Source organism: Magnolia sinica, chromosome 9 (assembly GCF_029962835.1).
Source record: "Magnolia sinica isolate HGM2019 chromosome 9, MsV1, whole genome shotgun sequence".
NCBI lineage: Eukaryota > Viridiplantae > Streptophyta > Magnoliopsida > Magnoliales > Magnoliaceae > Magnolia > Magnolia sinica.
This window is the reverse complement of record NC_080581.1, coordinates 83,299,640-83,313,864: the sequence shown is the minus strand read 5'-3', so window position 1 is coordinate 83,313,864 and position 14,225 is coordinate 83,299,640. Positions and strand designations below refer to the sequence as shown.

The following is a 14,225-nucleotide window of genomic DNA, read 5'->3' as shown; positions in this document are numbered from 1 at the left end:
TTTATTGATGATCCTCATCTTTAACATAGAGATTTTTATACAAGTCATTAAAACTTTAATTTTCATTCAGAATCATCCGTATTCATATACGTTAGCATGGTAGCTTCAATAGGATGGGCATGTATATATCCTATCAAAACACTTCCCACCTTACCTGGATGTGACCTTTTATAAAATCTCTAACACAATTTAAGAAGCGAGGTTCTCACGTAGAGCAGTAGAAACTCTGTATGACTTCCTTAATAAATGTGTCTTATCCATGCCGTCCATTCATTTCATCATTTCATTTTGGGCACAACCCTAAAATTGAAGTATGTGCAAATCTCAAGTGGACATCACCACAGGAAAGAGTGCGGATAATGGCATCCTCCGTTAAAACTTTCCTAGAGCGGACCGTGATGTTTAATTGTCATCCAACATGGTCCAAAAGGAAAATATAGCTGGTATTAATTGCCTGATTGGTGACCCATAAGTAGATGGCTAACCCATGATTCATATACAAAGGTCAAAAAGTGTAGTGATACATTTAGAAACCATTGCTGCCGGTTTATTATTATTATTATTATCAATATCATTATTATTATTATTATTTTTTTTCGTTTCTTTCTTTCTGGTGGGCACCTGAATAACATATATTTGTGGGCCCCACCTTTTGTATTTGTCATGTACCCACCGGCCATCAAAAAATAAAAAATAAAAATAAAAAAAATCAAACATGTTCATAAGGTCACATATACACGGACCTGGATGAAGGGAAGTTTTCAACCATTGGCATTCAATTCTCCCTGTTTCCTGTGGTGTGGTCCACTTTAGCTTTGCATACGCTTCAATTTTGGTCTCGTGCCCTAAAATGAGCTGTAAAGATGGATGGACAGTGTGGATAAGACACATACATCAACGTGGACCCCCACAGTTTACTCAGCAAGTAATCCCTGCGGAGTGGAGTACAAGATCGTTGCAAATATGAAACATGTGTGCGAGATCTAGCATTCCATAATGTTGGATATGATGCTTATATCCTGTGCATGTAAAATAAGACAATGTGGCTCTCCAGGGGTATAACGTACAAAGTAAATTGAAATTTATTGTTTCTGTAGCTATTCATTTGTTTTGATATGGTGTGACCCACCTGAGGTGTGAAATGTTGTGGTTTCTATATCAGTAGATCTAAACATTGCAGTGCACCTGATGGAAGGCTCCGATCTCACACATGTAAATCACATGGCTGTAGAGTTACTCTGCCTGCCATATTCTGCTGACCTAGAATTATTAGAAAATAGTCACACGTATGACCCATAGTGACCGTCTCTGTGGGTCACTATGGGTCCAACTTCTGATCAGTGGTTGGGATCATATCGATAGGCTGTACAAATTAATAAAAATATGGCATCTAAAGTAAATGGCCCAAATCTCCCATCTAAATGGCTGAAAAGGCCAAATCGATTGGTAAACAGTGCTGGGCCCCACCAAATACAGATCGGACGATCCGAGCTGTGGATTGATCTAGGCCAGTTATCTGGCTCACAGATTGGATGATCCCAAATCCATCGCAGCTGGGAGGATGGTCTGGTTTCATCAATGGTGGGCCCATTTCAGAAAATGAACAAATAAATAAATAAAGCATTAAAAAAAGAAAAAAAAAAAGAAAAAAGAAAGAGTAAATAACGGAGAAGAAAAAGTCTTAGAAAGAGTACTGGCTGCGTGATGAGTGCTACTAATCTGTCACACGTGTGCGGCATTTTATTGGGCAACGAAGTGGAAAGCTCCTCCCTTGCCCATATATATAATGCCTCCCAAGCTTCTCTTCCCACACCATCCCAAATCCCTCTAACCAAAGCAAATGGCTCTCCTCCTTTCCTCTCTTACCAATAAAGCCTCTCCATTTCCTAACTTCTTCTCCGTTCTCTCTTCCTTATTTACGTATCTCTTATTCTCTTCCCTCCTTTTCTCTTCCTCTTTTGTCTTTGCCAGTGTCAATAACAATAAGGCCTTGTCAACCCAAAACCATTGCATTGAAGATCACTTCTCTGCTTTGCTCCACCTCAAACAGGGCTTTAACTTCTCCGCTGAGTACACCATGACTACATTGTCCTCTTGGAATCCTGATAACAGGGATTACTGTTCTTGGGAAGGTATCACGTGCGATGGTGCCACTGGTCACGTGACCAGTCTCGACCTCAGCGAGCTCAATATCTTCGGTCGGATTGATTTTGTAAGCCTCTTTTGTCTTCAGAGCCTGCAGAGGCTTAACCTCGCTTCCAATTACTTTGATCCCTCTCCAATTCCTTCTGGGTTTGAACATCTCACCAGTTTGACCCATCTCAACCTCTCTTTTTTGAGTTTTTATGGCCAAATCCCGCTGGAAATCTCTCGCTTGACCACTTTGGTGTCCCTCGATCTATCTTACAATTATAATATCAATGGTTCGCACGATCAATACCTGACATTCGAAAACCCAAACATTGGAGAATTCGTCCAAAATCTGTCGAGTCTGAGAGAACTCCATCTCGATGATGTAGAAATCTCAGCTCGGGGTAGCGAGTGGGGCCTGGCGTTATCCTCTGCACTCCCTCATCTTCAGAAGTTGAGCTTGAGATATTGCGGTCTATCAGGCCCCATCCATCCTTTCCTTTCCAATCTCCATTTCCTATCTGAGCTCCACCTCAGTGGAAACAATCTCTCTTCAGCCATACCGAAGAGTATTTTCCGGCTGCCAAACCTACAAACCCTGGATGTATCTTACAATTCACTTCTCAGTGGATCATTGCCATCATCTCTTGCCAGCCTCAGCAACCTCGTGCATTTGGATCTTTCATCCAATGGTTTCAGCGGTCCAATCCCATCATCATTGTTTTCACTCCCATCATTACGAGAGCTTCATCTCCAATGTAACCAATTTAGTGGTCAGCTTGGGGAATTCCAAAATGCATCCTCTTCACTACTAGAGATCATCCATTTGAATGAAAACAAGTTCCAGGGGCCTATTCCAAGGTCCGTCTTTCAACTCACCAAGCTTACAGAGCTCTTTCTTAATTCCAATAGTTTCAATGGCACAATCCCTTCTTTATATGGAAATGCACTTCATAATTGTATAAAACTCGACTTTTCCAACAATTCACTCAGTGGGACCATTCCATCATCATTCTTTTCACTCCCATCATTAGAAGAGCTTTATCTCCAGGATAACCAATTTAGTGGTCAACTTGATGAGTTCCACAATGCATCCTCTTTGCGATGGATCATTTTGTGTAACAACAACTTGGAGGGGCCTATTCCAATGTCCATCTTTCAACTCCCAAAGCTTGAAGTCCTCGTGCTTACATCAAACAATTTCAGTGGTGACATGGACCTTGGCTTATTCCTTAACCTTAGGAACCTCTGGAGCCTGAGTCTTTCAGATAACAACTTCTCAGTCCATGATGGCGGAAGCAATTCAACCTCTGCATCCTTCTCTCATATTAAATATTTGTATTTAAAATCTTGCAACATTAGCAAATTTCCAGACATCTTGAGAAACCAAGAGAGGCTATGTGCTTTAGACCTTTCCGATAACAGAATCAATGGTGAAATACCCAACTGGATATGGAAGGTTGGAAATGGCAGTTTGTCTTATTTGAATCTTTCTCGGAATGCTCTAGAAGGATTAGAGCAACCGTTTCCTCATATTTCTTTAAGTTCATTGAAATATATTGACCTAAGCTTTAACAAGCTAAAAGGATCAATTCCAATTCCTCCTCTCTCTTCCATTTTCTTTTCACTTTCAAGCAATTATTTTAGCGGAGAAGTTCCCTCACTTATTTGTAATTGCACTTGCTTACGAGTCCTTGATTTGTCTCGTAACCACTTCAATGGCTCTATTCCATCATGTTTGGGTGAAATAAGTGATGTCCTCACTGTGTTGAATCTTGGAGAAAATGCATTTAATGGCACCTTACTTCAAATATTCAAAGAGTGGTGTACTCTAGAGACACTTGATCTCAATGGAAATCAGTTGGAAGGGCAGGTGCCAAGTACTTTGGCCCGGTGCAAGAAGCTAGAAGTGTTAAACCTTGGAAACAATCACATACATGACACCTTCCCATTTTGGTTGGAAAATTTGTCTCAACTGCGCATTCTCATCTTAGGATCCAACAAATTTCACGGCACTATTCGACAACCCTTATCAAATCACTCCTTCCTACTGTTGCAAATCTTCGACATCTCTTCCAATAGCTTCACAGGTAACTTGTCATCAAATATGTTCGGGAGTTGGAAGGCAATGATGGAGGAGTCTAAATCCCAATCTCAATTCATTAGCAAAACATTTGATGAAGGGTACTATCAAGATAAAGTGACTATAGTGAGCAAGAGAATGGAAATGGAACTGGTAAAGATCCTTACCGCCTTCATGGTAATAGATGTCTCAAATAACCAATTTCATGGGAATATTCAAGAATCAGTTGGGAATTTAAAATCATTGCTTGTGCTCAATATGTCCCACAACTGTCTCATAGGCCAAATTCCTGCATTATTGGAGAACATGAAGGAACTTGAGTCATTAGATCTTTCACATAATAGTTTGTCTGGTGAGATCCCTTTACAGCTAACAAAGCTAACGTTCCTCGAGGTGTTGGACCTCTCGCAAAACCTCCTCATAGGAAGCATACCGCAAGGTCAACAATTCAGTACATTTACAAATGAATCATTTCTAGGGAACTTGGGATTATGTGGCCCTCCATTGTCAAAGAAATGCAACTACATCGAGGCTTCAACACCACTAGCACAATCAGAAAATAAATACGACTGGGAATCTGTGTGGATTGGGTTTGCAGTTGGATACGGAGTGGGAATGGGAATTCTTTTTTGGACTCTAGCACTTTGGACAAATGGAATGAGAAAATTCACTATATTTAGTGATAGAGTGCTTCTGTTGATTTTTCCATGTGAGACATTTATTTTAATGCATCAATACTAAGAGAATTGGAGGTAGGAGAAGAGAAAAGGGTGTCAAGGGAACTGAAGCATAAATAAAAAAGATGATATTTATAATGTTATATCTAATGTATTAAACTATATGTTGATGGCTGTGTGATAGGTGATGCCCGTCTCCTTTCTGTGGAGCTCGTGAATGTTTGTACAATTTTTTATCAAATCAACAAAGTTATAGGTGGTGCGCTCCCACCTTTCTAGAAAAAAATAAAATAAAATTATATGTTAATGGTTTAGCATTTCATGCATATGACTTTTATTTAATCAGTTCCATTAATTCGCTAAACACAATATTACTTATTCAACTTTAACTACTTGGGCCTTGTATGGCCATCCAAGTCGCAATCCAATCTTAGGTCAACTCATGACTCAATTGAGTCATTGGCAAATTTTGTGGGTGACTCATGGGGTCGAACTGGAAAGGGTTAGACCACGTCCATGTCGAATAGGTCGAGTAGCATCCAAAGAAGGTGATCCCACCTTTAGAGGTAGACCCGGATTGGGTGTTGACCCTGCTACCTAGACATGGCGACATCATACAGTGGGATTTGATTGGACAATATGCCACGGCAAGAGATTGAGCCACAAAAAGGATGTTGAAAGCTGTTGGATGTGGGTTGTGGGAGTAGAATAGGTGTTACCCCGACCCTGTGGGCCCACCTTGATGAATGTGTTGTATGTCCACCTGTCCATCCGTTTTTCCATCTGATTTTAGGAATTGATCTCAAAACTTAAGCAGATCCAAATCTCAGGTGGACCACGCCGTTGGAAACTGTAGTGATTAACCATTAAAAGCTTAATGTGAGCCATAAAAATTTTGGATCAAGCTGATCTTTGTATTTTTCCGTCATCCAAATCTGTCTGACCTTATCAATCGGGTGGATGGAAAATAAACATTAGTGCACCATAAGTAGTTTTCAATGGTGAGAATTCAATCACCACTGTTTCTTGTGGTGTGGTCCACCTGAGGTTTGGATCTGCTAAGTTTTGGGACCACATCTTTTAAGATCTGGAAAAATGGATGGACTGCATGGATATATAACACATTCATCAAGGTGGGCCCCACAGTCAGGGTAACGCCTAATCCTCTCTTGCATAATGACCATGCTGGTAGGTGTTGGAAAAGCTCTATGGCTGCACCATAATGTATGTGTTTTCTCCATGCCATCCCTCAATTTTTCCAGCTCATTTTACAGCTTGAGCCCAAAAGTTAAGCAGATCCAAATATAAGGTGGACCATACTATAGGAAACAGTGGTAATTGAATGCCCACCAATAAAAACTTCCAAAGAGCCACAAGTTTTGGATCAAACTGATATTTATGTTTTCCCTTCATCCATGCTTGTGTGTTGTATGGAAAATAAACATTACAATGGACCTTAGGATGTTTTTAATGGTGGACATTCAATCACCATTTGTCTTCATGTGTTGTAGTCCACCTGAGATTGGATCTGCCTCATTTTTGGCCTCACCCAAAATGACCTGGCAAAATGGATAGACGGTATAGATATAACACATACAGACATCATGGTGGGCCCACAGAATCCACCAGTAGCTAGGTTGCAAGATGTGAGTCCATGAATCAACTTCTTTGGCAACTTCTTTAGCATGATGATATAGGCAAGAAGGAGAAGGTTATCTACTATCATCATTAGGTTGAGTATGCATCCAACTAGGCCCATCCTGACAGCAGCATGTGGTCCAGTCAAATCCCAACGTATTGTGTTACCACGAACATCCGTGATGACAGGGACTTGTCCGTCTTTCCATGATCACCGTCCACACAGCTTTCTACCCAACGGACCGCGGGCACAGATTGTGTACTGACCCTGCTTCCACTGACATTGGTATAAGCACAACATGGGATGTGATAGGTAGAGCCTAGTCTGTCAAAGATGGGGCCCATGCAAAGCATGTTTGCCCATCTCTGACAAGTTGGCCTCTACCTATCCGGGTCCTCAAGTTTCTTTCTTATTTGTCAAAAACATCTTTTCTAAGATGGTTTTGGCAAACACTCCTGCTCCCACAAATTGCGGGTGAGATGACTTACGATCCCACAATCCCATTGATTGACAAATATCCAAATAGTCCCTCAATTTCTAGGACACAATAAGCTTAACTTGATCCACCAAAGATCAGCTCACCAACGAAAGGAAAAGGCCACCGTATCAATTGACAAAGGAAAAAATTACATTAATTTCAATACAATGTAATGTTACAGTTCTGATTCGACGGAAACTGAAACAATATCTCAATTGAGATTCCGAGCCATGTAATTCCAAGATTTACATAAATTACATATGAAGAACAAAGCTCCATTCATAAACAACCTAAGAAATTTCTCTATATATTCTACGAACAAAAATCATGCCGTTGTAGTGAATCTTTAGCTACAAGACTGCTGTTCGTACCAAGACCATGGTCTTGGGTTCAAATGTCTTCACTACCATCAACGCATAAATGCCCTGCGACCTGCCCATCTTCTCTGAGTTGTACACATGTCGAAAAAGGATACAAGGAAATAATGGAATTAAGCTCAGAAGCACGCCACGATCTTCTCTGTTCAGCTACAATTTCAAATTCGTCTCTCAACGGAGGAAAAAAAACTAACCTAGAATCATAAAGAATGTTACTCTAGAAGCTTAAAAATGAGTTACGTGTTTAGAATTGTAAATGAATTCCTAGATCGATCCTAATTTCGTATATATGCAAATGAATCCGTTCCTTTTTCGACCTCTGAACAACCAAAATTACATATTTAACTTTAGCCATTCCACACAATGTCTATATTCTCTGAGCAAGTAGAAAGATCAGGTCGTTTTCTTATCGCAAATCTCTTCCTGAAACAGCACACTTTCTGAACCCAAGCAAGAATTCACAAACCCAAGCGAGATAGTAAATTCATTTTTATTATCTACCCAATAAAATTTTGAATTTCTAGAATTTATTTATATTTTCTTATTTTCCCTCGTGGAATCGAGGTATATGAGGAGTCCATAGAGGCTCCTTGGATTCAGAGTAGTTATCCTCATGAGGAAGACAGTGAGGAACCTCATCACACCTATCCTGTTTTATTTATTTATTTATTTAACTCTCCTGCATTTCTGAAGCTGCGAACCAAACAAAAGCAATGATTACACACGAAACTCATGATTGAGTAGACTAGTGGGCCCCACTTCAGGTGATGTGTTGTGCAGTCTATCTGCACAGCTTTGCGTACTAGGGCTGGAATGCTATAACTGTCTTACGAAGACAGCAATTTGAGTTGCACTAGGATGCTACAATGTGGTATGTGGGAGAGAGAGTTGTGATGGGTTTCAAACTCTCTCCACAGATTCTATAAAAGAGAGCTGGGTCCCCGATCCTACACCACGACAGAAATTCGATCGAGTCCCATCTTGTGAATTGCAGAAAGGGTGTGAAGGAGAGGAAGATCCTAAGCTTTACAGGAATTCTGGTATTCTGGTATTCTTATCCGGCTTCCATGCCTGCGTCTCATCTAGGTAAACCATCTGAACCCCTAATCGCTATGTCCCTTGCACAGATAGATCCGTGGGCCTATTCCGCATATAGATTAAGTCCCACATCCCGATCTAGAAAAAAGTGCAACCCTTAAAGTAGATCTTGTGGATCAGTGATTCACAGGGTCCAACCATGAATGTGAGATGCCGAAAAAAATCTCTATATTGGAAGATAAGTCAGTGGCCCACATTTCATGGCCACGATAATTCGTGGAATAAATGGTTTGATGAAGCAAATACATACACAGTAATAATCACGTAGTGGGATCCCTTGGAGGGTCATGACCTCTTCAACAACCCATTTGTTTCTATCGGGACTCACGGATTTTTGTTGTGTACTTGTCATTTGCCCTCCATAATGAAGGAAATGCTTGTCGAACTTGTAACAGAGCTGTCTTTGGTACACATAATTCTCCATTACTTTACGGTCCAAGTAACCTTTAATCAATGAGTTGGCTTGTGATGCACAATAAATAAATAAATAGTGTAAGAGGGAGAGATATCATAATTAACCCAAAATGCTCAAATTAAAACTTGAGTTCAAACTCCATATGTTTGGAAAGGAAAAACTCACATATTAATTAAAAGTTTAAAACTCTGTATGTACAAAAATCTTCTCTTGGGCAACATGGTTTTTTTTTGTTCTCAATAAAACACATTTTATTCAAAAAGAAAATCTTCTGGGGCCAATATCTAAAATAGAGATTGGCGATCACCACCTACTCTTAAAATGATAGTAGTGATAGACCAATTTATACGTGGATTACTTGAAAAGGAAGGATAGGATTTTACCTTATATATATATATATATATATATATATATATATATATATATATATATATATATATATATATATATATATATATATAGAAATTCTTACACAACTATTTTCAAACTTATCTCTCTCTCTCTCTCTCTCTCTCTCTCTCTCTCTCTCTCTCTCTCTCTATATATATATATATATATATATATATATATATATATATATATATATATATATAAACATTGTTATGGATAGATGTCTTAAATTTGTCTATTGGTCTGTCGATGTCATCTAAGCCAGTCGTCGATGACATTGAAGGTTGCTCGATGCCATCGAGAATTTTTCAGAATTTTTTACCCCTAGTGGCTGGACAGTTTTGGTCCCTTTTTTATAACATCGATGGACCTTCGCTGACATCGAAGATTTTACGCAGATTTTGTGATTTTTGTTTCTTATTCCGATTCTACTTCTTTCTAAACTTATATACATGGGTGTATGCGGGATTGAGATGTATTCTAAGAGGTTCTAAGTATTTCTAAAAGGGTGTTAGGGTTTCAAGGGGTGGAGAAAAGGTGAGGTTTGAGGATTGCTCAAGCTGGGTAAGTCCTCTCTCTTTGTAATTTGTGCTTTCATAGTGGAATTTTTTGTCGCTTTGTGCCGTGGTTTTTTCCCGCAAGGGTTTTCCACGTTAAACCTTTGTGTTCTCTTATGTGTGCTTGGTGCCATTGGATTGTTATCCTAAATCTAGATCTGTGTGATTCCGCAGGCCAAATCTCCAACAAGTGGTATTAGAGCAATCACTGGGGTACAGATCTGAATCTGCAGGATTAGTAATAATGGGAAGCACTAGGTATGAGATTCAGAAGTATTCAGAAAAAAATAATTTTGAGTTATGGAAGATCAAGTTAATGAGTTCCTTATTCAAGCAAGACGAAGATGGTGCTCTTGAGGAGCGAAAGTCTACTATGACTGATGATGATTGGAATACTCTTGATAAGAAGATTTTATCATCGATCCGTTAATGTCTCACGGATGAGGTTCTTTAGAACGTCATGAGGGAGAAAACTGCGGCTAAGTTATGGGCAAAGTTAGAGGATGTCCATGTGAAAAAATCCTCTGAAAATTGCTTACACTTAAAGCGGCAGTATAACTTCAAAATGACAGAGGGTGAAGATTTGGAGGCTCACATCAGCAACTTTAATAAATTGGTTTGCAAATTGCTGAATATGGAGGAAGTGATGAAAGATGAAGAACAAGCATGTATGTTGCTGAATTCTCTTCCGGCGTAGTATGAGTCATTCAAGGATACTATGTGCAACACGAATAAAATCCTGAATGTCGACACCGTTATCTCAGCCCTTTATTGGAAGGCTATGAGAAAGCTAAACGGCGATACGGGGACATCTTCTGAGGCATTGTTTACGAGGGACAGAAATTCTGAGCAAGGTACAGGTTCTTCAGGTTATAGATCCAAATCCAAGAGCAAGGGCAAAGGAAAGGTAAAGTGCGCGCTGGAATTGTTGGAAGGAAGGACAAGTGAAGAAGGATTGTGAAAATCCTAAATCGAAGAGAGAAGATTCTGAGGTTTCGTATAGGGAGGCCAATACTGTCATGTCAGATGGATCGAGTGGATGTGATGGTAATGTTTTATCTGTGTCTACTAACAGGCGACCATACGATGATCGTAAGCATGAGTGGATGCTAGACACAGGGACATCTTTTCATATGACTCCTCATTGGAGTTGGTTCACTAGTTATAGAGAGTGTAATGGTGGACAAATATTTATGGGCAATGATATTGCCTATAATATTGTAGTTATTGGTACGATACATATTAAGATGTTTGATGGGATGGAGCGTACCCTGACTGATGTCAGGCACGTTCCTGATTTAAAGCAAAATCTGATTTCTCTTGGTGTACTTGAGGCAAAAGGATGCAAGTACACAACTATTGATGGTGCTCTTAAGGTATCTAAGGAGGCACAGGTAATCATGAAAGCGCAACGACTCGGTAACTTATACTGGTTGATCGAGAGCACTTCAAAAGGTGGAGCTGCAGTGAATGTAGCGGATTCTATCTCTACACGTGTGTGGCATGTTGGGCATGACCACATGAGCGAGCATGACAGGAAGGCTGAGACATGCAGACATGGATATAGAGCAGGTGGAGCAGCCACCTGTGAGAAAAATCACACGACATGATCGCAGGATATTGGCAAGGTACACGGACGACTCCAATATTGTAGGGGATTCATCTTCTATTCAGATGGCTCTAAGTAAGCCTGGTGCTGAGAAGTGAAAGGTAATTATGGACGATGTGATGGATTCATTGTACCAGACCGACATATGAGAGCGGGTCGAGCTTCCAGTGGGCCGGAGAGTGGTTGGATGTAGGTGGATTTTCAGGAGGATACAACATAGATACAGGGCAAGGTTGGTAGCGAAGGGTTATGCTCAGAGAGAAGGGATCAACTTCTCAGAGATATTCATGCCGACGGTATAGCAGGTGCCTATTAGATCCATGATTGGCGCTGGCTGGCCAATGTGATCTTGAGCTGGAAGGATGGATGTGGAGTCTACACGTCTGGAAGGGAAAGTGAAGAGTAGATCTACATGAAACAACCAGAGCGGTTCGAAGTTAAAGGGGCTGAGAAAAAAACTTTGCAGGAGATCGTGGTTCGACCTGTCGCCTAGGCAGTGGTTTGATTCCTTCATGGTGAGTGAGGAGTTGATGACATGTAGATCGTCAATTATGACATATTTGAAATCAATGTACTGAAGACTCGGTTAAGTGGAACATTTAGGATGAAGGTTCGGGGGGCTGCAAAGATGGTTCTTGGCATTGACACTGAAGGAGGAGTAGGCTTTGGTAATCACAGGAGGAATACCTTGTGTGTAGATATTGATCATAGATGTAATGGGTCAGGTAAAGCCGGAGAGCGTTCCCTACGCGTCTCTCCTCAAGTTTTCCTCAGGACATGTCCCATAATAGATGAGGAAAAACATGATATCTCATGAGCCTTATTTGATTGCGGTTGGTAGTGTATGCCATGGTCTGGATTAGACCAGTTATTTCACAGGCTATCAGTGTTGTGAGCAAATACCCCGGCAAGCAATATTGGGTAGCGGTGAGATGGTAAGAAGACTACATTTTTCCTTTTGAGAAGACAGGAGCAAAGGTGGTTAGGCATATGGATTCAGATCCGGCAGACATGCTCTCTTAAATCATTCCTGCAGAGAAGTTGAAGTTATGTGCAACTTCTCTGGGCTTGGTGATGGCGAAAAAGTAGGACAGAGTATGTATAAGAAGCTATGATGTGATGCAGAAATAAGAGAAGAGGACAAGAAGCTACACGGATGAAGATTGAAGATATGGTGGAGATTGTTATATATGGACAGATGTCTTAAATCTGTCTGTTGGTTTGTCAATGACATTGACCAGTCTTCGATGTCATCGAAGCCAGTCATCGATGACATCGAAGGTTGCTCGATGCCATCGAGAATTTTCAGAAATTTTCACCCCTGGTCGCTGGACAATTTTGGTCCATTTTCGATGACATCGATGGACCTTCGATGACATCGAAGATTTTACGCAGATTTTCTGCGGAAACACAGATTTTGCGATTTTTGTTTCCTATTCCGATTCTACTTCTTTCTAAACTTATATAAAGGGGTGTATGCGGGATTGGGAGGTATTCTAAGAGGTTTTAAGTATTTCTAAAAGGGTGCTAGGGTTTCAAGGGGTGGAGAAAAGGTGAGGTTTGAGGAATGCTCAAGCCGGGTAAGTCATCTCTCTTTGTAATCTGTACTTTCATAGTGAAATTTTCTGTCACTTTGTGCCGTGTTTTTTTCCCGCAAGGGTTTTCCATGTTAAACCTTTGTGTTCTCTTATGTGTGCTTGGTGCCATTGGATTGCTATCCTAGATCTAGATCTGTGTGATTCCGCAGGCCAAATCCCCAACAAGCATCTTCCCAACTAATTGAGGCAATTCGTCCTTGACTAATTGATAGCAACTACATGAATCCTTTTCTGCCATTCCACTCTATCAAAGGGCATAGGTCATCAAGTATTTTCTTACTACCTTCATCCGTTATGCCTTTCCCTTGCTCTTTTAGAGCCTTCAACTTATACCAACCCACTCCTAAGTCTTAACTAGCAGTTCTTAGCCTCCATTTTTCATACCCAAATTGTTACTACTCCTAACTATCAATATATTATTGTCATAAATATAGAAATTCTATATATTCTATTTTCAACCTTATATATAATATATAGACACAGAAATGCATGTACATAGCCCCTTTTCACTTTGTTTTTCGTCTCTTTCTTTTTTCCTTTTTCTTTTTAGTTCAAACCATAGTAAACCTGAACTATTCATTCTTAGAATTTTGGTGTTTCCCTTTTTTTCCCTCTATTTTTAATGATCGAGATTGAATTGAACATGAAGATTTCCTCATACCTCAGTTTTTACTTACAATGGTACTAGCACACATATTTGAGTGTTGCTAAAGATATACAAAAAAAGAGCGAGAATCATCTTTCTAGTACACATGAGATATCTGGCCCATCCATGTGCTTGCCAACATGATCATATCGTGGCCCTTAAAGAAGTTGGTCAGCTCATCAGGTGGGTATAATGGAAAGATGTCTAAAATAAATTAACCAAATATCGGAATTCAACATAAATGCATAACGCAGGGAAGGACGTGAGGTCGAGCACTGTCTTCCTCAAGAGGATAACTATTCCGAATCCACGGAACCTCTCTGGACTTTTCATAGAGACTTCTCGAATCCATGAGGAAAGAAAGCAGAAAATAGAAATAAATTCTAATAAATTCCAAATTGATTAATCTAATAAATTCAAAATTGATTAATGAATGAATAAAAATGAGTTCACAACCCTTCAAATATGGGTACCAAGCAATGGGAGAGAAATCAGAATCAAACTACGACTAAAACTCCTAAAGTGCGC

At 40.0% G+C, this 14,225-nt stretch overlaps 1 protein-coding gene across 1 annotated transcript; it reads left to right on the top strand.

Annotated features, from left to right (window-relative positions):
* Window positions 1–1,840: 1,840 nt before the first annotated feature.
* Window positions 1,841–4,954, top strand: LOC131255265 (receptor-like protein 7). Its single transcript, XM_058255958.1, has one exon. It carries the CDS (start codon window positions 1,841–1,843, stop codon window positions 4,952–4,954), a length of 3,114 nt encoding a protein of 1,037 aa, XP_058111941.1.
* The last annotated feature ends 9,271 nt before the right edge of the window (window positions 4,955–14,225 follow it).

Excerpts from the sequence above, each read along its gene's own strand:
- LOC131255265 (XM_058255958.1), top strand. The coding sequence starts at position 1,841 with ATGGCTCTCCTCCTTTCCTCTCTTACCAATAAAGCCTCTCCATTTCCT.